The 24,855-nt window shown below is 54.2% G+C and overlaps 1 protein-coding gene across 9 annotated transcripts in view; it reads left to right on the forward strand.

Annotated features, from left to right (window-relative positions):
* RGS6 (regulator of G protein signaling 6) overlaps nt 1-23,060 on the forward strand; it is a 499,587-nt gene extending 476,527 nt beyond the window's left edge. For 4 of the 9 annotated variants that reach the window (XM_036011726.1, XM_036011712.1, XM_036011723.1 and 1 more), the window contains 2 exons: nt 9,642-9,708; nt 18,186-18,665. In XM_036011726.1, coding sequence (XP_035867619.1) covers nt 9,642-9,708; nt 18,186-18,358 — 240 coding nt within the window. In that variant the 3' untranslated portion in view covers nt 18,359-18,665. Of the gene's footprint in view, nt 1-9,641; nt 9,709-18,185 lie in introns of those variants that run through there. The other 5 variants (XM_036011731.1, XM_028507617.2, XM_036011761.1 and 2 more) reach the window with 5 other exon arrangements.
* The last annotated feature ends 1,795 nt before the right edge of the window (nt 23,061-24,855 follow it).

Below are 24,855 nucleotides of genomic sequence, written 5' to 3' on the forward strand. Positions count from 1 at the left end.
AAAACTCAATGAAAGGTTAGTTCAGTAGCATGCTCATGGTGCTGGGAAAGATGTGTAAAAAGACCATCTAGTCACGGGGCTAATAATGGAAACATGAAGGAGCAAAGCTGGGCAGCTCATGGATCAAGGATGAGAGACCAGCTGTTCTTTAGGACTAATCAGTGGCAAGAAATGTTGACTTGGGTGGTTGGTTAGCTCAGTCAGCTCACTTCTTATTGAGACTGAATCTAAATCCAAGATTTCTCCATACCAATGTCCTTTATTTTCTTGGTAAAGGAGGAACATTTGGAGAAAGCAAATTGTTCTTTCCAAGGCTCAGGTGTATCACGAATGGAGGGATTACCTGATGAAGGTGACAGATGCCCCCTTTTACATGAGACCCTGGAGAGTTGTTTAATGCAGTTCATGGAAGTGCTAGGGCCATGCTCATTTGGGTGCAGAAGTGGCCTTGCAACCCCCTGAAGAGGCAGTGTTGTGTGAGCTCCTCCATCCAACAGAAGTTTCCTCTGAGTCACCCAGAACTTGAACATACAAAGCGAATGTCTGGGGATACGCTGTGCCAGGCACTGTGTAGTTTAGCAGACTGGAGACCCCAAGGCTGCATATAGCACTGCTTATCAGAGAAGGTCCAGGTTCAGAACCAAATATAACTGAAAGTTGTGGCATGGCACAGCTAGCCTGAGTTTCACCTTTATCAAAAACAGAAAACAGGACTCCTTCTGATGGGCCCAGCCTCACGGATGTACAGCTAGCCCTGCAAAGCACAGGCTGGATTTCAGCCACTACGTGACCTTCAGCTGCACGTGTACAATGAATGACTCACACCACTGTACCTGGTGGCCCTAACCTGAGGAACCCCAATCTCAGGAAGAGCTGTAACACATAGCAGCTTCTCAAACAGGGCCCCACACATGGCCTCTAGGCAGTTGAGTGGAGCCTGTCTCTCCCTGGCCCTGTCCTCGGAGAAGCTTCCTTTCCTGGTGGCTATACAACGCGAAAGCCAAAACTCTGTCCAGTGTGTCTCAGTTGGTTGGAGTGTCATCCCATAACTGAAAGGTTGTGAGTTTGATTCCCGGTCAGGGCACATGTCTAGGTGGTGGGTTCGATCCCCAGCCCAGGCATCAATTCCTGGTCCAGGCGCATACGGGAGGCAACCCACGTCGATGTTTCTTTCCTTTCCCTTCTCCCTCTCTCTCTAGAAGAATGAAAACATGTCCTCTGGTGAGGATTAAAAAAAGCAAACAAACGTGAAAGCCACAGTAGGAAACATCTGGCCCGTCTTTGTCGGTTGCCTTTGCATCTCCTGCCTTCTCCTCTTCGGGTGCTCAGGCGGGAAGTCCCAGGCATTACTGACGGAATGGGGGAGGAGGAAGGTTCTCAAACTAAAGACACTTCCTACCACTCGGTGCTGACCAGCCTGCCGGTCTCTGCCACCTTCCTGACTTAGCGGTTGGCAGAGGAGGGTGTGAGGGTGGCCGTAGCTGCAAGGCTCGCCCTCCCCGGCCTCTCTTAGGCATGCTCATCACTTCAGGGTCTACCAGAGTGAGGAGGACCTCACCAGGAGCTGACTCTGACTCAGGGGACCAGGGGGATGCATGGGAGGGCACGAAAGGAAGCAAAGGGCCTTTAGCCAAGACTCAACAGCAGTAATTAGATTGTCTGTTTTGGGATGGTGGCCAAAGTCACCCAGTGAGAACTCCAGCCTGGGGAGAAGAAGCTAGAGAAAGCCCCCTGCTCCTTGCATACAGTTTCACGGAGTGATGGCACTTAAATGAGAAGTGGCAACTCCAAGTGATGCTGGCATCATCCTCCCTGGACACCTTTGTCTGGGAACTCAGTTGAACCCTCAGCTGCCCCCTTGAGAGCCTCATCAGCTGTAGCCTGGGGCTCCGAACATGGGAAATGGGGTTATTGGTGCCTGAGCCAGCACCACAGGGGCCACAGGGGAGAGTGGAGATTTGGACCAGAGCCTGGTATATTTCTCCACCGCCTAAGAAAACGTCACAGTTGAGCTTTGTCAAGGTGTTCCTTGGAACTGAAACAGCAAGGACCAGGGCCATGTGCTGAGTGGTATCTCTGCAACTGGCATTTCTGCCCTGCCTGCCAAGAGTGTGGCAGGAAAATCAGATGGAGACCAGGAAGCCAGCTGTCACCCACCCCCTCCCCTAACCACCCTCCCTCTCCCTTTCCTCCCTCCCCAGCCAGAAGCCAAGGAAAAGCTAGTAAGAGCCAAAAGAGTCAGCAGCTCATCCCCTCCCCCCACTTCCAGGTAGCTCTGCAAGAAGACCCCCCTGCTCCCAGCAGGTGGGGCAGAGAGCAGACACCCAGGGTGGTTAGCCAGCCTGGCATTAGCGGCTCCTTCCCAGAGAAGGTTGCTTCCAGGCCCCCTCAGCCAGCCGTGGGGAGCAGGTCTGCATTCTGGTGGAATGAGTTCTTAAATACCTAGACCCAGCAGAGCCTCTTGAGGGCTTCGACCTCAGCTGAAAAAATACTTGCCAGCCTTCAGCAAGGGAAAATTGGCTACAAATCTTTACACAGGGTTGGTTTTTATTGCAAACAGGCCTTGGGCCCCTTTGGGACCATCGGGTCATGGACTAAACTGCCAGCATCTCACGCATCAGAGACCTGAGGTCCAGTGGTAGTGAACCCCCAGCCTGCCTAGAGATGGAGGTGGACTCCATGGCAGGGTTTGGGAGGGAAAACATGGAAATCATCCTCTGTGGGCCAGCGAGGACTTCCCCTGGGGTTCTGAAACTACCAGTAGCCCCAGGCAGGGTGGTTCCTGCGTCCAGCCTTAACCTACTAGCTGTGTGGCCCCAGGTTAATCCCTAGCTCTCTCTGTGCGCTGGTTTTCTCCTCTGTACAATGGCTTGGACTGGATAGTCTCCATGGACTTTTCCAGCTGGTAGTATCGACAGGCCTGTACTTCTCTCAGTCCTGAGATCTCTGAGCTAAGCATGCTCAGGATGAGAGAGGAGCTGCCCTCCTGCCCGGAGAGTGGCTGCCAGCCCTTGAGGCCAGGAGATAAGCCATGGAGAGCATTGTGTGGGATGTGGATTTAAACTTTTTTGACAAGGACTTGAGGCTGAAGCACCAGAACTGAGAGTACCTCGGGCTACCTAAGCCACAGGCTGCTCCCTGCATTGTTCAGGGATCCCTCCCATGCCATGACCCCAGGAGGGCAACTTTGTCACTTCTGTAATCCCCTGCACCTGGCGTGTTGGGAGGTGGGGGGTGAGGTCAGCTGGGCGGAGAAGTGGGCTCCAGTGTGGGGCATGGGAGGGAATGACGTGTGAGCGTTTGGGGACCTCAGCAGCACGCTGCTGCTCACCTGCCTCCACACTTTCTGGTTCCCGGAGACCTCTGGGCCGGCTCGTCACTGTCCTCTCTCCGAACTGGGCAAAACGGGGTTAAAGGGCCCGTGGTCGGTTAAGTCTCCTCTGGTCTCTATCCCTCCCTCTCCATCCTGGCTCCCAGGAAAGTTTGAAAAAGCATCTTCAATATTACAGTTTTGCAGCTGAGAAATGAAAATGCCTACTTTTTATAAACTATAAAAGGGAAGATGGCCGAACCAGCTTGGTGGGTGGCGTACAGAGAAAACGAAATGATGAAGTGATTCAACATGGCGGGGCATGGAGCTTCCCTCTGAAACTCTGGGGAGGAGTGGGATTTTTATGTGTCAAAAAGGCTCAGAGATTGTCACTTTTGAGTAAAGGCTCAGAGATTGTCACTTTTCAGCCCTAGGACCTGCCACTTTTTGGGAAAAGGACTGACTCCCCCCCATCACCCCCCTGCTAGCGGTTGCCGTTGATGGTTCCACCTGTCAGCCAAAGGTGGTCAGAAGTGCCCTCCCTGTGGAGTGCCATTTAGAGGAAAAAACACAGCGATGACCCAGCCCCTGGCACATGGGGACACTTGGGGCGTGCGAGGCTCTGCTGGGCTGCGCCCTGCCTCCCCTCCCCCACCCGGGCCCGCCCCTGCTTCCCCGACCCCAATGCGCCGAGCAGTCAAGTGAAAACCAAAGTCCTCGGAGGCAGGAAGGCACAGCTGTGTGTTTACAGCCACTGATTCGGATCCAAATCGCATCCCCTGCCAGTCCCCGCCCGGCAGGCGGGGGGCAAACTGGGAGCATGTGCCAGGCAGGAATCTATTTCGGGAGGTGACCTGCAGCCCTTTGCCATCCTGAGCCTGCCTCCCCTCCCCCACCCAGGAAAGACAGCCATCCAGAAAGAGTTCTCACTTCAGAAGATGCTTATGGGGTTGTGGGATTTCAGTCGGCTCCTTGTCACTCATCCAGTCAGGCTTCTGACAGCTCTGGGCTCCCATCTGTCCAGGGAGAGGACAGGAAGTGAGGGCGACCACGGGGCCTTCAGCAGGATGGACAGTGGGAAGTGCAGACCACTCAGGGGGCAAGACGCCCACTTGTGCAGAGGACAGAAGCCGCCCCTGTGATTCCCCGGGGAGCGGCAGCACCACCCAGGGGGCAGGAGAGAGAAGCCGCCAGGCATTAGTCAGGAATCTAGGAAGGGGACAAAGCTGCCAGAGTCAAAGTCAGAGAGAACAGACCCAGCTCTTCCTTTGTCCAGACTGGAAAGTTAGAAGTCAGAGCTCAAGGTCAAAGGGCTTCAAAGGCTGAGAAGTGAGACCACCCCAGCATCCTCCCCACAATGAGCTCCTGGTGAAAACCACTCGGAGCCTTCCCCTCTTTAAGCAGCAAATGAGAATCAGGTTGTAAGCAAGTTTGGGAAGCACGGTTGCCCTCCTTCCAGGTGCAAACCCATAGGTAGGAGCAATCTGCAAGCGTTGCTGTGAGGCAGAGTGGTACGAGGGACAATGACAAGAGCTCAGAGAGCGGGGTTTTCAGGTTAGTGATGTTACCGAAGGCCATGACAGGGAGGCCCTTCGGTGTTTGTTCAGCGGTTCCGTGATGGATGGGAAGGTGGGCCAGGTTGGGAGTGTGTAGTCACCCTTGCAGGGGCAGGGCCGAATGGCAGTGGTTCTGCCATGGCTCCTGGTCTCAGTCCAGTCATTCTGTCCTGAGCAACAGCACACAGCCCCAAATAGGAATGGGCATCGTTGGTGTCATATTTGGCAAGAACTTTCCACACCCTCCTTTCAGCTTACCGCACAAGGATGACTATCGTGACTACGTCCTCTGCTCCAGGGAACACTTATCTGTGACCTCATGTTAGTGCAGGAAGGTCCAAACTGATGTCCACTTCCACCCCCCTCCCCCCCACCTTTGCTCCCTCACCTTTGCTCCCTCTATGTTGGCCATAATTAGGTAAAACAATATACCCACAGTGTCTTAATGGCTGGTAAGAGGGCAGACCCGTAGCTGCATGTCAGTGGGAAAGACCATTTCTGGTTGTGGCCACAAGGGTCCCCCCACAGCCCTGTCATGTCCAACCTCCTTCTCCACGACTGGGACGAAGAGACAGGCATGCCAATCATATTCAAAGACCCAGACTTGAAAGGTGTTGCTCACTTGGTAGATAATGAAACTGTACTTGAAAAGTATTTCCTTTGGGTGGGATGATGGGCCACAAACAACTGGATAAATGAACCAGATAAAATGTATTTTTAAAAAATACAGCCTCACAACTACAGAATGGCATTGGGATCCCTGACTTTCATTCAAGTTTCTGGGGTCATAGTCAACTACAAGCTTAAGCAAAAGCAGGAGACGATCGTTTTTTTTTTTTTTAAGCAACGTTAGGCTGTGGTGACACAGGTGACATGGTCAGAAGACAGAGAGGCGTGGCCCTGCTTTCTGTGTTGTTCCGGACCGTGTTGAGTCTTGGGTCTAAGCCCCCATGCTTTATCAGGAACTTGAGCCACCCAGAGAAAATTCAGAAGGGATACCTGGGGCGGCTGGAAGCCGTGTCAGCTGAGAGTGAAGTAGATAAAGACGTTGAACTCCTAAGGAGACTCGATAGGCATCATGAGATATATTTGTTTGTCTTCCAAGGTGAGTGCACATTTCTGGATTGTTCCAGACAGAGCCAGAACCAGTGCGGAGAAGATGTGGGGAGGGTCTTTCTACTGAAGCACAGTCTAACAGCAGCAACTTCCCAGCGGTGGCCGATGTCGCCGCAAGGAGCAGGGCGCTCGCTCCCTGGGAACACTCAGGAGCTGCGTGGCCTGAGGATACCGCAGGGTAGTTTTCTGCGTTGGGTTCCATCATGTCTTCCAACTGGAGTCCTCTGATGCATTCAGTGTCTGTTAAATGGAGCCCGCTGCCTTTTATTCCGTGGTTTATACATATGCTGTGGAAAAGAAGGTCATGTGGCGGGGTCATGTGGAGGGGATTTGCAGAGACCGGAGGAATCCAAGAGTCAGATTAGACACTGCCTTGAGGGTGAAAAGCCCGATGATGACACGCTCAAAGCCAGGGAAGCTGTCAAGGAGCGGAATTACTGCCTTCACATGTCATCCTTGCCTTTTGGAGGTTTCTTGTGTTTCGCCTTTTTTTTTTTTTTTTTTTAGCCAATTGCTGCTGTAGCAGCTGAGCTCTAACAGCAGGGCTCTCCCCCGAACGCCTGAAGGGAGGTCAGTGGGCAGAGCGCAGAGGCGCCTGCTGGCACTGGGAGGCTGAGCCCCGCTGGGGTGGCCGTGGGCATGGGGCGCCCTGGCCCTGCACTGGGAAAAGCTTGGCCTGTCGTTATTCCCATCCGGAAAAGGTGTTTTGTTGAAAGCAGGAAAGATGACAAAGGCAGTTGCAGGCTTCAGGTGGCCAAGTTGCCACCCAAAGCATCTCTCCTGGCTGGGAGCAAAACACCCCCCCAGAAGCTTTAGACGGGAAGCGGGGGCGGGGACTGCCCTCCTGGGGCCCCCCCTCCTGGGCCCTGCCTTGAGGACTCGCCTTTTTCAGCCCAACTCAGGGCAAGGGAGGTGCTCGCCAGACTCACGCTCTTCCCAGCTGTCCTGAGGATCAGCCCGACTCAAAACTCTCTCCTCTCTCTCCGGCTTCACCAGGGCTGCTTCAGCTCGTCATGGGATCGTATAATTATGGTGATTATACCTTACGGCTTTTTTCCTGTCCTCATCTTTTGCTTTCAAATTCTTTGAGGCCTCTCATTAAACGTGGTGATCCCGGTAAAGTCAGTAACGTTTTAATAAGACATTTTTGAAAGCTAAAGAAGACCCAGAGTTTATTGTTACTGTATCTTCTCAAACACGCCTTTAAAACTCTGTCGGGCACGATTGGTGCTTGGGTGTAAGAGGTAGCGGGGAGAGGTTTGGGCATCCGGGGGATGCCCGTACTTTTTCACAGCATTGGAGAACCTTTTTCACCCTCCCCTGGCCCCTCTCATTGGCACCAAGAGCGTGGTGCCTCTGAACCCCGGTGCCTAGTGGGAAAAGACAGATTGTCCAGCGAGGATCAAGGGCCGGGCCTTTCCATCGCTGCAGATTTGGCTGGGAGATGGAGATGGAGCGGCCAATGAAACACTCAGCGCAACCTTGTGAGCAGCAGCAGAACCAGTGGGGAGGTGCTGGAGGGAGGTTTCCTGGGCAATGAACGGCACAGCTGCAGAGCCCGTCGTTTGCAAGCCCTCAATCACAGCTTTCCTGATCACCGGGAAGAGCTGCAGGTGGGGTGGTGGCCACCAGAGAGCCCCCACAATGCCCTTCAGCTGCTTCGCTCAGGTTTGGTGTCAGGATCCCCTTCCTTTCCATCCCGCCCAGGGCCCCACGGTGATGCACAGCGAGGTGGAGAGGTGCCTCTTGGCCCAGCAGGAGTCCGTTTAGTGAGGCTCTGACTGGCCGCCTTGGCTGCCTGCCGCGAGCCACCCAGACTTCCCTAAATCTGTCAGTAGCCAGCCACGTGGAGCATGACCGAGCTCCACCAACCAGCTGGGGTTAAATGTCAAAAACCTGGCAGCAGCCTTTTCCCCCCAACAGCATTCTCATCCCCTACTGAAGATGACCTACCGGCTTTGCCCACTGCAAGCAGCGTCCCTTTCGTGCCCGCTAGAGTATCGGGCAGCGAGCTGACTCAGGCAGCCCCAGTTGAAAACTATTCTCTACCTGGGATTGGAGTAAGGCCGTGGCAAGTCGCTCCCTTGCCCGATGGGTATAATGAAGTGTCCTGCACCGAGCGGCGTTGGCATTAACTGAGGGCGTGGCAGCAGTGGCTTCCATTTCTTCGGGGCTCGTCATCTTATGCTGTGGGGGTCTGCATCGTGCTGGGCGCTGCCTGAGAGGAACTCTGGCTCTCCTCCAGCCCTGCCACTTGTCTGGGTGACTTCGGCAGCTCAGTGGTCTCTGCTGTAGAGGAGAGCTGAGGGTAAATGATTAAGAAGGTGGGGAAAACATAAGGTGCTTAGCACTGTGTTTGCGGTGTGTGAGCGCCAGCATAGTTCTTCGTATTGTTATTTTCATCATTATGGTTATCTGCAGCCCATGCTTCGCTCTTATTACCTTATTTAATTTCCAACAATATTCTGCAAGGTAGGTATCATTATATTTACTTTGTAGTTAAGGATGGGTAGGTGGGTATCTCGTATATGACAATGTGTACAAAGCACATTTGTTTATCACGGTGAAGTGCTCGATGACCTAGTCACTAAATCCTGGCTATTATTGTTAAGGTTGGCTTATTTTTAAGGTGGACCCAGAGAGCCAGTTTCTCTGCTTCCCCTGGGAACAGAGGGACTGTGGAGCCCCACAGGCCAGCTTCTGCCCTGTGGTCAATTCCACGGGCACCCTAGAAGCTGTGGGCGCTGTGGGGCTCATAGCTGTGTTGTGGCAGGAGGTGGCGAGAGTGACTGGGAACGTGGCGGACATGGTCAGGACTGGGCATGTGCCCCCCACTGAGCTTCAGGACCCTAAGACACCTCCAGCTTCCAGACGCAGATCAGGAGTAGTTCTCCACATGATAGGAGCGTGAAGTCCAGTCCTCCGGAGGCAGCGCTCAGCACTGCAGAAGTCTCGCTCCCGGAGACCATCTCCTTGCACACTGTCTGCCTGCCTGGAACCACCCTGAGCGATATGGCCTCACCAAGCCCCTCACTGGCTCCATCTGCCAGAGAGACAAAGGCTCCTGTCTTTAACCACGCACTATCAGGTGGGGCTGCTGGCGGAGCCAGGAGCAGGTGGCAGAGGATACTCTGAGATCTTAGTAAGCCAGACCCCTGGGGTGCACGCTCCTACCACTTGTAGTATTGACAGAAACAGAAGCTGAGAGGTCATTTCCACGGACACAAATGGCTTTTTCCTGGGGGAAATTCAGTGCTTATATATGTATCTTAAGGTAAATGCTTTAAGGTCACAGTGTTTGTCACAGATTGGCACCTTAGGAGCCTGATGTTAAAGCTCTACAGCCAATCACGATGTGGTTGCTTAGGCACCTTGCATGAGATGCTGACGTCCACGGCTGTGGTGTAAACGTGCACATGGACGTGTGCACCGCTGCACACACGGGTGCCTGTGCTGCCTGCCAGATAGACGCCTCCGTGTTCAGTGTACGGTACGTGTGTGGCATGCGCTGCAGACCCGCATGTCCCCCGTGCATGGATCGCATGCCTGCCGCGGCCGTGTGCGTGTCTGGGCAGGGGCTCCCCCAAAGCCACAGGTCTTCATGGTTTCAGCTGGATAAGTTATTCTTCACTTCCCTTCCTAAAAACACAATTGCCTAGTGCTGCTGGCGCAGAGTCAGAATGGCCGCTGCATTTCACCCCCGAGGTGGCTTCCTTCCAGCAGTGGGTGAGTGACCCCGGCGTCCGCACTCTCTAACCTTCCTTGGGACCCTTCTGCACAGAAGGTGCTCCAGAATTCCGAAGAGATGATATGTTTGTCTGTGGCCTCGCCTCCGCCCTCCACTCCTGTTTTCACACCCTCCTCCCATGGACGGCAGGAGGCACCCATTGTCTGGTGTCTGCATTTCTCCTGCCCATTTTCTGCACCCACAGTAGTTTCTTCCTAAGAAACAAGGAACAGAGGGGTCCAGCAATGACACTAGGTCCCTTGTCCCAGAGACAATGCACAAATAATGTCATTAGGTATTGATCCTTTAAGTCACTTCTCCTAGACCCCTAGCAGAACAGGACAGAAATGCCCACCACATCTGAAGGTGCTTTTAAATCCAGCGGCAGCAGGCTCAGTCTTCATCTCCTGATACAGCATCTGTAACCCTTCCTCCGTGGCCCACAGCCCCGTCCTGCGGGAAGGGTGGCCATCTCAGTCTGGGTCGTCTGTTCTAAGAGGATTCAGGCAGCTCTGCCTACCCCTCCATAGGGGACAAGGCTGGCAAGTCACCCATGCACTGTCCCACAGGGACCAAAAGCATCGCAGTGGCACATGGAAAGGGTCCGTAAGTAGATAAGAAGGTTCCCTGCGGCTAGGAACTCCATCAGCCCAGGTTTCTATCCAGAGAGCTTGACCTGTCCCCTGCTGCCCTTTCTCAGGTCAGAAAACATGTCTGATTATTGCCTGCCGAGCTGCATTCCTGGTGGGAGAGAGGAAGGGGAAGTGAGCCGGCCCTCTTTCCGTACGTGTCCAAAGGGACATGGACTGTCATGGAGAGATTATGCATCTGGGTGGTGGGGGCGGTCGGCATGTTGACAGCCCGTGTCTCCAGTGCTCTGCCTTGGCGGCTGGCTTAACCAAAGTGCCCCGCCAGTGGGCATGTTGGGAGTGACTGTATCTGCCGGAGATGAGAAGTGCCCCGAGGAGCGTGGGTCTAGTCTCTGTGGGTCCTCAGGAGAATCACACGCTGCCAAGCAAGCGATTCCTCCCGCTGTCTTGTCCACGAAACTTCAGCGGCACTCGCCCCTGTAGCCATAGTCAGAGGTCACTTGACCTTCCTAGTTGGAAGAAAGTAGCATCAGGCTGTTGCCAATAGCAACACAGCCATGTCCCTGTTTCCTTGTGTGTTTTGACCTTTGCCTAATTTGGAGTGAACCACAGCTGAGATGCCAAAGTCCATTTGGAGAGGGGGAGGCGAAAAAGAGTCAGGCCTCGCACAGGCTACCAGAAGGCAGGCTACTGAGGGGACCTGCGAGCAGATGGCCCAGCGCTGCTCCGCTCCGGAGTCCAACAAGGACTCCTGCAAGCTGAGCATAGAAAGAGCGCCTGCCTTGTTCGGCCAGAACTAGAGGAAGGAGACAGGAGGGGGCCAGTCGTAAAAGGGGGGCATTTCTCCTGCACAATGAGAATAAGGCAGGAAAGTGGGAATGCAAAACTGGGAAAGGAGGCCAGGGTGTCGGCGTCTGGGCATTGTGCCACCAGGGCGGGGCACAGCTGCTGAGCCTCAGTCACTCCTGGCATGCCCGCCTGGTGCCAGATTTGTCCCTGCTCTGCTGGAGGCCATGCAGGAAGGTCCCCCACCACCCGTCAGAACTAACAGGCAGAGGCTAGCCTTCTCAGAGAGCCTTGTGAGTGATGGGTAGGGCAGGAGGCAGGAGGCAGAGAGGCCAGGAATAGCACCCAGGGAGGGCTCCCCTAAGCTGAGCTGAGACACCCCAGTTTAGGCACTGGGTTCTTACTGGCATAAAGCAGCTCTGCCTGCCCCTCCTTCGAAAGGTAAACATCGAACCTGCTTCTCTCCTCCCTGGAATGGTTGCTACGGAGGCCCCAGAGGCATTGGCACCTACAACACAGGGCCCCAGACACAAGTGGTGGCTTCGCCTGGCCTGGCCTGGCCTGCAGACACCACTGGTGTGGTGTGGGTGGGCATGGAGGTGTCCTTAGTCCCTGAGTGTTTTCAGCTGCCTTCTTTTATAAAAGATTTTATTTGTTTATTTTTAAAGAGAGTGGCAGGGAGGGAGAAAGAGAGGGAAACATAGAGAGGGAAACATTAGTCAGTTGTCTCTCACACGCCCCCTACTGGGGACCTGGCCCGCAACCCAGGCATGTGCCCTGATGGGGCGTCGAATGGGCAAGCTTTCATTTTGCGGGATGCCGCCCAACCCACGGAGCCACACCCGTCAGGGCCGTCTGCCTCCTCGTTTGAGAGTGGAGGCCAAGAACAAAGGAGAAGGCTTTGAGCCATGAAGGCCGACCCACTCAGCTCTGCCTCTGACTAGCTGTGTGCTCTCAGGCAAGTGCCTCAAGCTCGACCTGAGCCTGTGTCCTCATCCGCCCAGTGCGGGGGACAATGTAACACCTAAGTGGCAAGTGTCTATGAAATGTCTAGCCTGCTTGACACACAACAGCTGCTCCACGTTCAATCAAGGGCGACTGTCAGTAACTGTCCTCGGCACCAACCTGTGTCCCCGGTAATGAGACCATCCCCGCCCTGCCCCCACCAAGGTCTGGGTGAGCTGAAGCGGAGGGCACTTGGGAAGGAGGTCCAGGGGATAGCGAGGCCACCCCACTGGGCAGGGATCGGAAATTCAAAGAGCAAGTCCCTGGGAGACCAGGGGATAGGCCGGTCCTTTCAAAGTTAGTTCAGACGGGAGGACTGGCAACTCACCTTTTGTAAATTAAAAAATGTTAAAGGAAAACAGGCACTGATAGCTGACAATGCAGGCCAGAGGAAGGAGTCCGGACCTGCTGCGGGCGCAGTGACGCTCTGGGAGAATCGCTTCCAGAGGATGAGAGTCCTGGCAGGTTCCACAGAATGGGAAACCTGCTTGTTTGTAACACTGTGCTTTACACAAGGTGGTGAGTGTTGCAAAAGAATACAGAATAAGAATTATTTTTAACAAGCTTCAATATACACAAATTATATATTCTTCAACCAGTGAAGTTTTTTAACAAGCTTCAATATACACGAATTATATATTAATTCTTCAACCAGTGAACTTTTTATTCATTTCATTTTCACCTATTTCTTGATTGTTTTCTTAAATTTGGGTGTTGTTTTATGTATGTGGTATCTTACTTTTAAAGAGTCAAATAAAGAGAATATTTTAAAATCAGATAAAATGCCCTTTAGCTCCTGAGAGAGATCAGAAAGCTCAGCAAGGACCCCGGAGTAATGCAGACCCCAAGAGCAGATCTGGCCACTGGGCTCCTGCCCCTCCCAGCTGAAGGGTCAGAAAGCCGGGGACAGCCACGCCCCTCCTGGTGCTGCTCCGCCCCGCTGCTGTGGGTCAGCAACGCTCGGCCCAGGGCAGGTCTTCCCGTTTCATCTGCCCACCTTGCCTCCCAGAATTCAATAGAGGATGACTACAGGTCAAGTTGAAAAGTTTTTTGAAAGTATTCTATATTAAGTATTTTTTCTACCATAGGGCTGGACTTTTCTGCCATCCCCTGCCAGAGTTGCTCACACCTCTAAACTATCCCAAGCAAATGGCACTCTTTCCCCCATTTTAAACATCATGGAGAAAGGAGATGCCCCAGAATTCCTTATGCTCCCTCTTGAAATCATTCCCTTTGCTTTCTTCAGTGGAGAAGGGGCGCCAGGGGCACCAGCTTGCAGGAAAGTCACCCGAGGATGTTAGACGGGTCCTTGTCTTCTCCCCCTCCTGCCAAACCCACGGGGTGGGGGGGGGGTGCAGGCCTCGCCTTTCCACCAGGCTCTTAGGCTCCCGACTGCTTTTCTCAGCAAGTTCCCCCAGCAGCTGTGATTCTACGCATACTCATCACTTACAAACTGGAGCGTCATCTACTGCTAGATGACCTCCAGGCTCCTTGGGAGGACAGCTCCTCTCTGGGGCCTCCCACTTCTTGTCCGCTGGGGTCACTCCGGGAGCCCTGCTCAGCAACACAGCACTTTTCACCAGCAAGGATGAAAATGCCTGTGTGTGGGAGCACAGTGGCCGGTTTGAGTCCGTGGAGACTAGAAACGGTGTTCCGTATGCACTCGGTTGCAAATTATTCTAGCTCCTCCGACGGGAGAGCCTAGATTTCCCCTGTGCTGGGGGGGAAGAGCTGACTTCCTCTAAAAGGCAGCTGGGGCGGCAACTGAGGAAGTAAGAAGTGGGGAATTTCAGAGTAAAATATGATTAACTAGGATTTTTTTCTAATTTTTTTTCTTTTGAAGTGTAACACTACATGTAGCCAAATGAACACATCTGAAATGTACTGTTCAATGAATCTGACGAATGTATGCACCGGTGGAACCCACACCCCGCCGTGCACACCCTGCTCCAGTCCATTTGCCCCTCTCCCCCAGAGGGAGCCGCCCCTAGCAGGGGGGATTCCCATCCCCATAGCAGTGAGGATGTAGCCCAGGGGGGAGGGCAGGGCCTGAGGTTTGTGACTCCAGTCTTAGGTCATCTGGACAAATCAGCAAGAGAATCTCATCAGCAGCTCAAATGTCTTTACCCCCCTTAGCGTTGAAAAGGGTCCCGCCTGAGCCATTAGGGCTTGGCTGCGCTGCCCCCAATGTGCCATCTGACCCCAGGGCTACTCTGAGCCACGGTCGCTCTCCCGGCCCAACAGTGTAGCATCATCACCAGTCTCCCAGGTAAGTGACGGCAGGGCTTGGTAACCCGGATGGTGCATGTTTGTTGATTAGTATCTGCAGGTGCAATGCACAGAGCCACAGCATGTCGATCAGCATGGTGATTTTCCTTAAAGCACTGCCCAAAAGGGAGCCATTCCTTTTGTGCCTTTCCCTTTAGAAACAAAGGATTCCATGACCACCTTCTTGCAGGCTTCTAGCCGTCAAGAATGGCCACAGGGCTAAAACGATTAGCCAGGGTGGGAATGGAACGTGTGAGTGTTTGTGAGCCCAGCCCTGAGCCCGGGGTCCATGACGCGGAAGGATCCCAGATTCCATTGGATTAAACTTGGTCAAAGGTCTCGAAGGTGAAAAGCGCTTTGTCTGTAGGCAAAGCTTTGATGTCCCTGGAATGTACCTTCTGCAGCTCAGTCCTCAGTCACCGTATATTTTTTCACTTGGACAAAGGCTGCCTGCTAACAGCACTTTCCACCACCCTCAGCTGCTTCACTTAGCCAAGCCAAGGCCTCAGTCTGGGCCAGCTGCAGCTCTCCTGGCACCACGGTCGGTTCCCACCTGACCAGCACTGGGGATCGTCACACACCCAGACGCTGAAAAAACAGCTTCCCCTGTAACTGTACTAGATGGCGGGCAGAGGCAGAGGCAGAGGCAGAATTACGCCTTCCCTTGCTAGGTGGTTCCTACAGAGTCACATGAACTGGAGGCAGAGAGAGGGGAAGAGGAGGGAGAGCCGTAGAGGACGTGGGCAGGAGTTCTCTCGGGCAGGACAGCTAGCTCAGGGGCTCCCAGCAAGCCCCTGGCAGCAGAGACCTGGGGGCAGCTTGTCTCTGAACAGAGGTAGCCTCTGCTATCTGATCGCACTCTGATCCCTGGAAACCACAGGAATCTCAGCTCTTCAGAAGGGCGGCAGCTGCTGAGCCAGAGTGATTGCAGGATTTCTTCCCCAAAGCCCGAGGCCAGGCATCTAGCCCTGCCTGCGTCCTGCATGAGTAACCGCCTTCCAGCCTCACCCGGGAGGTCACTGCACAGAAGACAGATTGCAGCTGAGCTGAACAGAGCCCCACCACCACCACCACCACCACCACCACCAGCCGACCGAACCCTCGCGACCTCCTTTAGTAGCAACTGGCATTTGGTAAATGTGTGAGCACAGGAGTGGGGAAAGGCAGAGAGAAATGCCAAAGCGCACCACCTGCACTGCTGAGAGGGTGGAACAACCTCCGGGCCTGTTCTCTGGGCTGGTCATCGGCAGCCCCTGCCCCTACCCCTGAAGTCTGGAGAAATAGAAGCAGCTGAGGGGAGGGGAGGGGCTGGCCGCTGGTCCTCCTCTGAGCCAAGGCAGTGAGGCTGAGCTCCAGGATCTAGGCAGGAAGAGATTAATTAGAGCCTTCAAGCCCAGCCCACTCTATAGACCTGGGAGGTATGGAGGATGGAGGAACCTCAGGGTCAAATTCAGCTGAAACACATAGATAGTCACACAAATCTCCAGAAATGGAGCCTCCAGTCTGCCTCACCCCACAGCCCCCTCTCCAGCCCAAATGACCTCACTAATGAGGAAGAAGCTGTAATGAGGGCTTGGATGCCTGGTAAGCCTCACCTTCTTTGTCTCTGGGCTTTTAACATACCATTGGACAGACTGTTACGCAGAAGCTTTAGTGATTTTTTTTTTTTCACATTCACCAGCTAAATCAGAGCCCCAAATGCTGTGGATGGCAAGACTGGAATCTATGTATTTGGAGACATAATGTGTAATCTGTGGGCCTGGGGGAGGAGGGGTGGCGGGTCGGGGGAAAGGGGAGCTGGTATTTGGTGTGTGGCTACCACCGCGACGAGGAGCACCAAGGGGAAAGCAAAAGTCCTTGGTGCCTCTCCTCGGAGCTGGGATGGACACGGGCAAGTGGGGTGGCGGAGGTTTGTCAGAGCTCTCGGCCACGGGGTCCCTAGGCTCATCAGCACCACGTTTCCCCAGAGAGGACCCCCGCAGCACGCGCACGCACACACACACACAGCCTGTGCTTTCTGCCTTCAGGCCTGCTTTGAGAAGGCACAGTCCCAGGTGAACCCACTGAATGACAAATGCCTGGAGCGCCGTCTAAGAAAGGGCAGTCAAGGACAGTGCCAGCCGAGTGTGCCTGAGAACCGGGGCTGGGGGAGCCCTTGAAGGTCAGCCTCTGCCTCCTGCGAGCTCCCGAGGCACCCAGCCCACGCTCCACGGAGGAGTAGCCGCCCAGCCTTTCGTGATTGGCAAAGACTGGCGCTGCCACCCTCTAGGATTTTTTTTTAATCTGATTTAAAAATCCTCAGTTTAGTATAAATGTATCCTGCCGCAGGCTAAGTTTAGTATATTTGGAGATTTGGATGAGGTTGGTGAAGGGGCGTTGTGTGTGTGTGTGTGTGTTTTAAGGTGGGGAGAACAAAATGAAGTTTGTCTCACTCGTGAAAACGAGGAGTGAAAGAAAATGACGAGGTGGAAAAAAGAAAGAAAGGGGGGAAAAGAGCAGGAGCAGGAAGACACAGGCCTCCCGGCCGCTCCCAAGAGCAGCTCCGGGTCTGGACGAGCTCCCATCCACGCCATCGGAATTCTCGGAGTCAGGCTGCCACGTCCCTCCACGGAGCACTAAGCCAGATGACACACTGTCCTGCATCCAGCAAAGTCACAGCCCATGTCGTCCGTGTGTTAGATATGCCCATTATCCATCAATTCATCAATCAGCAGGTTTATTGAGTACCCCACCAGGCTTCACAGGCCTGATCAATTTTTTTAATTACATCCAGCTTACGCGCAGCCAAGCCCAGTAAACAAGCTGAGGCCTCACACCCCACTTGGAAATGAACATGAGGAACTGCTGGCCCTTGTAAACACGGCCACCCGTGCTGCCGAGCCACCGCGCGCTGCCCTTTGCGGATGGCAGGGGTGTCGCTGACCCCCTGTCAATAATGGGATGGGCTCTGAGTGTTTTCTCAGACACAGCGACCCGGCCACCCTCCCCGCTGGCCCCTCCCTGTCCGATGCTCTGGGTTTCTGAACAGGGGACTGGGAAATGGGCGCAGCTACCTCCTCCCAGGCACGTGAACAGTTGGCCTCTCTTGGGCCCTCTGTCCCTCACACATGGGGCCTCGCAGTCCAGGCCATTGTCTTACTTCTCAGGAAGACCTGCTGCCTGGGCGGGAAGGGAAGGGCGTGTAGCATTCCTGAGGTGGGGGTCCCCGGCGCCTCAGAGCGAGAGCCAAAAGGGTAGGAGGTGGCAGGAGCGCACTGTCTGTCTGGGACCCATGGTGGTGGCGCCTGTCCGCCTGACCCTCGGCAAATCCCACTTTCATTGTCTAGAACCGGGTCATCAAGAGGACCCGAAGCCTGAGCGTCTCTCCTGTGTATCAAACAGGATTCCCAGGTCTTCTGCTAGTTCATTCATTCGCGTCTCATCACCCAGATGCTTAGCCAGCATCTATTTGGGTCAGCCCACCCTCCCTGATCTTGCTACTCCCAAATCACCCTTTCCTTCCTCGCTTGAATAAAATCAAGGTCAGGGACAGCCCACAGGCATTAAGAGACTCTCTACCTGAGAGCTGAAATGCCTGGTGTGAGGTGAGTAAAATTCCCACACCCCCAAAAGAGTACAAGCCGCCCGCCCCCCCCTCCCTAACCTGCCCCAGACTCCGGGTTGTTCCAGTTTGCGGTCCCAAACCCAGAGATCAAAGGGGTCAGTCTGCTAAGTCATTTGGCCTCCATGGCTCATGCAACAATTAATCACCTACCTGGTTCTCTGTCTCTGTCCCTCTGTGTGTGTTTGTGCACCTGTGCGTGCCTCTCTGTCGCCTGTCTCTGCAGGGAAAGTCGCTGGCGGGCAAGCGCCTCACGGGACTGATGCAGTCCTCCTGACGGTTCCCACCGCAGGCCCAGGGCCGGGGCCCGAGGACCACGAGGGCAGGAGGCGGCACTCCACGTCCGTGGACAGAGTGTCCTTACGGGGAGATTCGGTCACTGTGAAAGAGAAAGAGTGAGGGCGATAGAGGGCAACCACGGGGAGACCCAGTGGGTGAATGGGGGGATCTGAGAGAAAGGCCACAGAGCCGGGGGGTCGGCCCAGTAGAGGCCCCTGTTTACAACCCTCCCGTGCTTGTACAGTTGTGCGCCGACACCCCATTTTCTAAGAGGTCCTCGTCCCTAACTCATTCAGGGGAGAACATCTTGTAGGGTGTTGTGACTGTCACTTGAGATATATTCTCATCATCATTCTCCCCGCTGTCTGGGGGATGATGCCATCCAGCAAACACAAGAAGGACCAGCTGGCCCTGAGCACAGCCTGTGTTACGCCCCCTCCCCCACTGTCTCTCTGGTGCACCCATAGCACCCACCACAGTTATAGCCACTGTGTCCCCATCGCCTCCCACCTCCCCCATCTTTGTGGCCACCTGCCCTCACGCAGCCATCCCAATCACGTTGTCCTCAGCACTGAGCAACCTCGGGGTTGGCTGCACTGCAAGTTCTTTCAATCCCGTTAGATACACCCACAATCCCTCAATTCATCCATCAGCAGACTCATGACAAGGTCTCCACAGGCGTGCTGCTGCCCTCTGCTCCTGGCAAGTGTCTCCAGGGTCCAACACCAGAAGAAACACCAGAGTAGATGAAAGAGCTCGTGGTTTAACCAATTCTGACCGTCTCTAAAAATTCATGATTTCATAATTTATTGTTTTCACCCCTTCTCCTTGGTTTGTTCCCTCATGTTTTACTCAAAATAAACATGGCCATGAACTCAGGGGCCCTTGGGATCCTCTCCTCCAGCAGCCCCAGGTGGAAGCTGGGAGGGTTCCCAGCAGGGGGGTGCGGGATCGCAGGGCCGGCAGCCCCCACAGGATGGGCATGGCCAGGCTCCTGCTGGGCCAGGTCTCAGTGGTGTATGAAGCTGGAAGAGAATCTGCCACAGAGGGCCTAGGCCAAGGCCAGATGGACCTCTGATGGCCCAGCAAAGGCACCCACTAAGCAATGCCAGGCATCCAGGGGAAAAGCAGACAGAAAGCAACACCTGCAAAAACCTGCAAAAGATCCACTACACTCCCTTTGGGTGTGTGTCCAAATGCCCACCTGCCAACTGGTCTGTGAGGTGGTGTATGTAGAGCACTGAGTCAGGTGCCCGATGCATAGTAGGTGCTTAGCAAATGGTAGCCATTGCTCTCATCATTGTCATCACCATGTGACTCCCAGGGGCCCATGGACAGAGCAGTGTTAAACAACATGGTTTTGAATTCAGATACTCCCCACCTGCCATGACTATCCTCCTTTGATCTATTTTTGGCCATAGGTGAGAAATCTCCCTGGGGAGCATAAAAACAGCAAACACAGAAGCAAAAAATCTATCACTGGTATTTCTTCACTCCTGTAGGCAAATTCACCACTGGCGACCAGAGGCACATGTGCCTCCGGGCTGCTCCCACGAGCGCCTTTCCAGCCCCCACCCCTAAGCCATGTGGCAGGTCTGACGCTACCGAGCCCTGTCCCCAGGGCCCCAGCCTTTCCGTCATCACAGCGGAGCCACTGTGGGCTTTAGAAGTCTTGGTTAAGGTCACACCCTCGTGGGTTCTTGACCACCATGCCTCGGTTTCCCCCACTGGCAATCGTTGCTCCCTCTGCGAAGTACAAACTAGAATGACACATGCTGAGTCCTCAGAGTGTCTCCAAAGGTGGCATTGTAGACCCTGATTCCACACAACCTCAGCTCAGAGCCTGGCACCTGGCGGGCATGAGATAATGACTAAAATGAAGTCCTGCCCCCATGTTATGGGGTCTTTTGAGCCCTCCTCTCCTCCTTCCCCCCTTTTTTTGTCTTGTTTCACACAGACCTCCTGTTTCAGAACCAAATTGCAGCTAAAGGTCCTCCACAGCCAACATGGCCCAGAGGGAGCTCCTCTCTGCTACGGGTCCCCAGGCTATGCTGACTTCAAGGCGTAGGGTACGTGGACAAAGGAAGTTCCAGAATAGCAGGGGCCTCTCTGCCATCCATTATCCAGGGCAAGGGCCCAGATGCCTCCTGCTCTCCCCCATAGCTGCAGACAGGACAGGGCTGGCATCCCCCAGCCCTGTCCCTTGCTCCTGGCTGCTGTTCCTGAGTAAGGCTGGCCTGAGACCTGGCGCATCCTGGAGGTCCCCAAAGGGCCCACCTAAAGCCAACTGGACAACATCCTTGAGACAGAGCAGGCTGACAGCTTTCTAACACCTCTAGTGACATCCAGAGGAGAGGGCCAGCCAGCAGGCTCAATAACATTAAGATCACTTAACATGGATTTGAACCCAGAGCAATAACCCCCTCACCTCACCTCCCAACCAGGCACACTCAATCCTGTGACCACCTCCATGTGCTGCTAGTAGATCACGTCTACCAGTGAAGGGTAGAATGGAGTTGCTGTTCCCAAGTTGGCCAGTCCAAGGTCAGTGTACTGTGCAGAACCTAGAATGAAAATACATTTGGAAAATCTGATCTTGACCAGGTCCTCATTGGCCTGGTCTGCATAGCCAAAAATTCAGACCAGATTAGACTTTTGAAGGCAGTTCTGCAACAAATCATGTTCCCCTGCCTCCAGAAGCTTCCTTAGCTCCCCTGACTGGGCACAGCCTCTGGGCCCAGAACCCTCCCCACTAAAGGCTCACAGGGCAAATATGTTAGCAGTCCCACGGCCAAAGCATCAGGACAGCCTCAGAAGTGACCACCACCCATCAGGACAGACACACAGACACCAGGCACTGGACATACACCTCCATGGGAAGAGTAAAGCACGCAGGCTGACACACGTAAATGCCCAGTGGCAGCCAAAGGACCTGCCTGTGCAGCAGGAACCTCTGGGCTGGAGAGAGGGCTTCTAGCCCTTCCAGGAAGTGATGCTTTGGTCTTCTGGGAAGGTATCGCCGTGCCCCAGGAACCCAGCGGGGCCCAGTTCCCCAGTGCAGTCGCTGGCCATGCTCCAGGCCCACCACTGCCAAGGTCAGGCACAGAGCAGCACCCAGGAGATGACCCTCGCCACCCTGAGTTGCTTCTTGGACCAGTGAACAGCTGGGAACATGCTCTGGGGGCGTTTCTCCTGGCAGGATTGCTGGTGTATTCAAACTACCTCACCGACAGGACACTGAACTGGGAGCCTGCCACCCATCTGGCCCCTGGGCTGGTTGTAGAAGTGGACGTTTTTCCTAAAATGCACCCCTCCCATTGTGCTCCAAATGCATGGACTTCAAAAGCCAGCACTAGGAAACCTTTCTAGAAGCTGGAAAGGATTGTATGCTGTTGGTGTGTAGGTCTTGCAAAATGTATTGGAGGGTGGTGTTCCAGAAACGTCCAGGAGCTAGAAAGCCCTGGAGTGGAGGAGGTAACATGCCACCAGCCTCCAAGGGGCTGGCCGAGTTGAGTATGTAGCAAGGACCATGCATGGCACGGTCTAACAGCGGCCAAATGAACCCCTGACAACTCACCATGGCACCCTCTGAAGAGAGGCCTGTGCAAATGTAACCATGGCAACAGCAGACGCCAGCAGCCTACTCATCAGTACCACCCGGTGATAGACATTCCCTGGGCACAACCCAGGGGCCCTAAAGTAGCAAAGTAGCAAATGTAGCAATAAGAGGCCCAGGGCCATAGAGGGATAGAGTCCAGATGACCTGGCCTCGGCCCTCCTCCCAACCCGACGAGGGTTCAGAGCCAGGGGCTGTCAGCTGTCAGCTGTCCTGGGGAGGGAGGCCCTGCTCCATGCCCAGGGCTCCTGGTCTGTATTCTCCGCCCACTCACCGCATGATCACGGACACTTCGGAATGGCCTTCTCATAGTGCATGTGGTTCTCATTAGTTTATTTTTCTGGAATTTGGTGATTGGATCCCAGAACCAAACATGCTGGTACAGTCTAAAAATAAATGACTTGAACCCACTATAATGCAGTACCTGTGTGGCTTCTTGGTTTGGGGGTTTACCGGGCACGACTTACCTGAAAATCTACAACCCCTACCCACTCCTCACCCTGCCCCATTAACGCGTGCACACGCGCACACGCAGCCTGGGAGCCAGGGGAATGGCTCCCAGGCAGGATGCTGCACGGCTCAGGGAAGCTGGATCTCTGGGACAAGGCACTTGTCCTGGGAGGTCAAGAGAGTTGTACCACCAGAAGGCTGAGGCCCCTGTCTCTGCCAGGGACTCCTTGGCTGAGTGGTCCCTATGCCCCATTGTCTGTGCGCAACCACAAAACCCAGTGGCCTGACAAACAGCATTAGTGGCCAGGCACCACTGTTAAATAAAGTCCCAAGGTTGATGTCTGCTGCATGTAGACTGTGCTCCTTCTATGGAATCTCAGTTTCCTGAGCAATAGACAGTCGCATTTCCCACTAATGCCAAAGCAGTGGAACTTGGAGAACCTGGGAGTCAGGTTGACCAGAGGAGGAAGAGAACACGGTGAAAAGAAACTATGATACTGCGATCCTATTAACAATGAGGCTGGCACCTGGCAGCTCGCTTCAGTGGTAGAAATCTTGCTCCCAAATGTAGAAATGATCTCAGAGGCAGGGGAATGGGTCTTTGTCACATTTCCATAGAAGTGAATATGTCTACCAACCCCTGGGCCAACTCTTAGACTTCCTGGCCCACAAGGTCAACACCATGGTCACACCTATAACAGCACCTGAAATGCCAGGTCTATAGTATACCCCACTGCCATGCCCTGGCCCACCACAGAAAAACCATGCTCCCCTGTCTTCCCTAATCACGGCCATGACCTCCAGGGAACCTGGAACTCCTCCTACCCCGCTGAGCCATCTGGCTTATTTCCAGAGTCTTTGTTTAGCAAGCTGTCACTGTGTACACGTGCGATCCTGCTGACCACTAGGAACAGAAATCTGCTTCGGGTCCAGGGTGGATGTGGGGACTGGAGGCTCCCAGTTACAACACTAAAAGCTGTGCCCTCCCAAAATTGTCTGAGATCCACCCTTACTGCTTCCTCTCCCCTCACGTGCTTTAGGGGACATCTAGCATAAAGAGCATGAGTCCCTCCCTTCCCTCGGTGCCGGCTTCCGATGGCTCACTAGTCCCAGCCTCCAATGGACCATCAGGGCCTCTAATGGGTGTCTCTGATCCTAGCTAGGACTTTTCCTGGGATGTGGCAGCCTCCAGACTCTGTGGCTTAGAGAAGCGTCCAAGAAGCCCTAGGAAGGACACGTCCCTCCCGCACCACAGAGCTCTGCTGGCATGCTTTCCCTCAACCTCTCGTCCTGAGCAGAAGCCCCCACATGCACTCCCAGCCCTTTTTATTGGGACTTCCTTTAGTGCCTGCAATGGGGGCTACAGGGTCTGTCCCAGACACCGCACAAGGAGAGGCAGGTCTCCCTGACCAAGGGGAGGCTTTGGGGTCTAGCTTGTTTAAGGAAGCTTGGGGTGGGAGTGTCCCTGGACTTGACCTCCATCTGGAACAGACGCTCCTGTTGTGCTCCTGCTATGCTCTCTGTTATGCTCCTGCCCCCTTAAAAACATGGGCTCTGACTCCTTGGAGCCTTGGAACTCGCCCAGCCAGGACTGGCTTATTTCAGCAGACAAAAAACGGTTCCTGATTGAGAGGCTGAGCCACACACCTCAGTCGGAGCGTGAGTTTCCTCATTTGTAAAACAGCAATAAAACGTTGAAATCTTAAGGTGGTTGCGAATTACTACAGAGGGCCTAGCCTGTGCCTGGCACGAAGTGCGTGTTGATGGAACGGGTGCTGGGACTAGCTGTGGCTGCCCCCGAGACAGGCACTGAGCGGTGGTGAGGGTGGAACACGTTTGCAAATCCCCACTGGGCAGCTTGCCCCACGGCCAGCCCTGCATGCAAGTGGGAGGCGGTGGGCTTTGTCTGGGCCTTAGCAGCCTCTCTTGCTGTGAAAAAAACCCTTGCTTTCTTCTTCCCAGCTGGGGCCTGGTTCCCTTACTGTCTGTCACTTCCGGCCTCAATCAATAATCCTGCGTGAGGCTCAGTAAACAGCAGAACAGAAGGCTGGGGACGCCTCCTCCAGACCCTGCATGGAAAACGGAAGTGCGTGCTGTCCCTCTAGACCCCCACGTGTCTCACAGCCTCCATGGCTGCTTCACTGGGATCTAGATTCTGAGCTCTTGCTCAAAAATATTCCAGTTCAGGCCAATAACCCAGACCCCGTGCCTAGGATGAGGGGCCGCTCGGGACATCCAGCATGCACATAGACACACGTGTGCCTTGTTCCTAATGTGGCTGATCAAGGAAATGAAGCTTATTTAACCTCTTTCTCCCATCACATTATGGAGGCTCTTTTGAGTTGAGAGGAGTAGGAGGAATCAAGGAAGGAAGGTGTAAAAATGAGACAAGGCCCTGGATACACAGAGCCTGGCAGAAGTAAGGCCTGCTTGAGTGTGATTGGTAGGGCAATAATATGGGTGTAATGATTTACAGTTTTAATTTGAACATTTCACCTACAATGTCATATGGTGTGCCTGAGTGTGCTATTGTTATGTTACAGAGCTACGT

Source organism: Phyllostomus discolor, chromosome 1 (assembly GCF_004126475.2).
Source record: "Phyllostomus discolor isolate MPI-MPIP mPhyDis1 chromosome 1, mPhyDis1.pri.v3, whole genome shotgun sequence".
In the NCBI taxonomy this organism is placed as follows: domain Eukaryota; kingdom Metazoa; phylum Chordata; class Mammalia; order Chiroptera; family Phyllostomidae; genus Phyllostomus; species Phyllostomus discolor.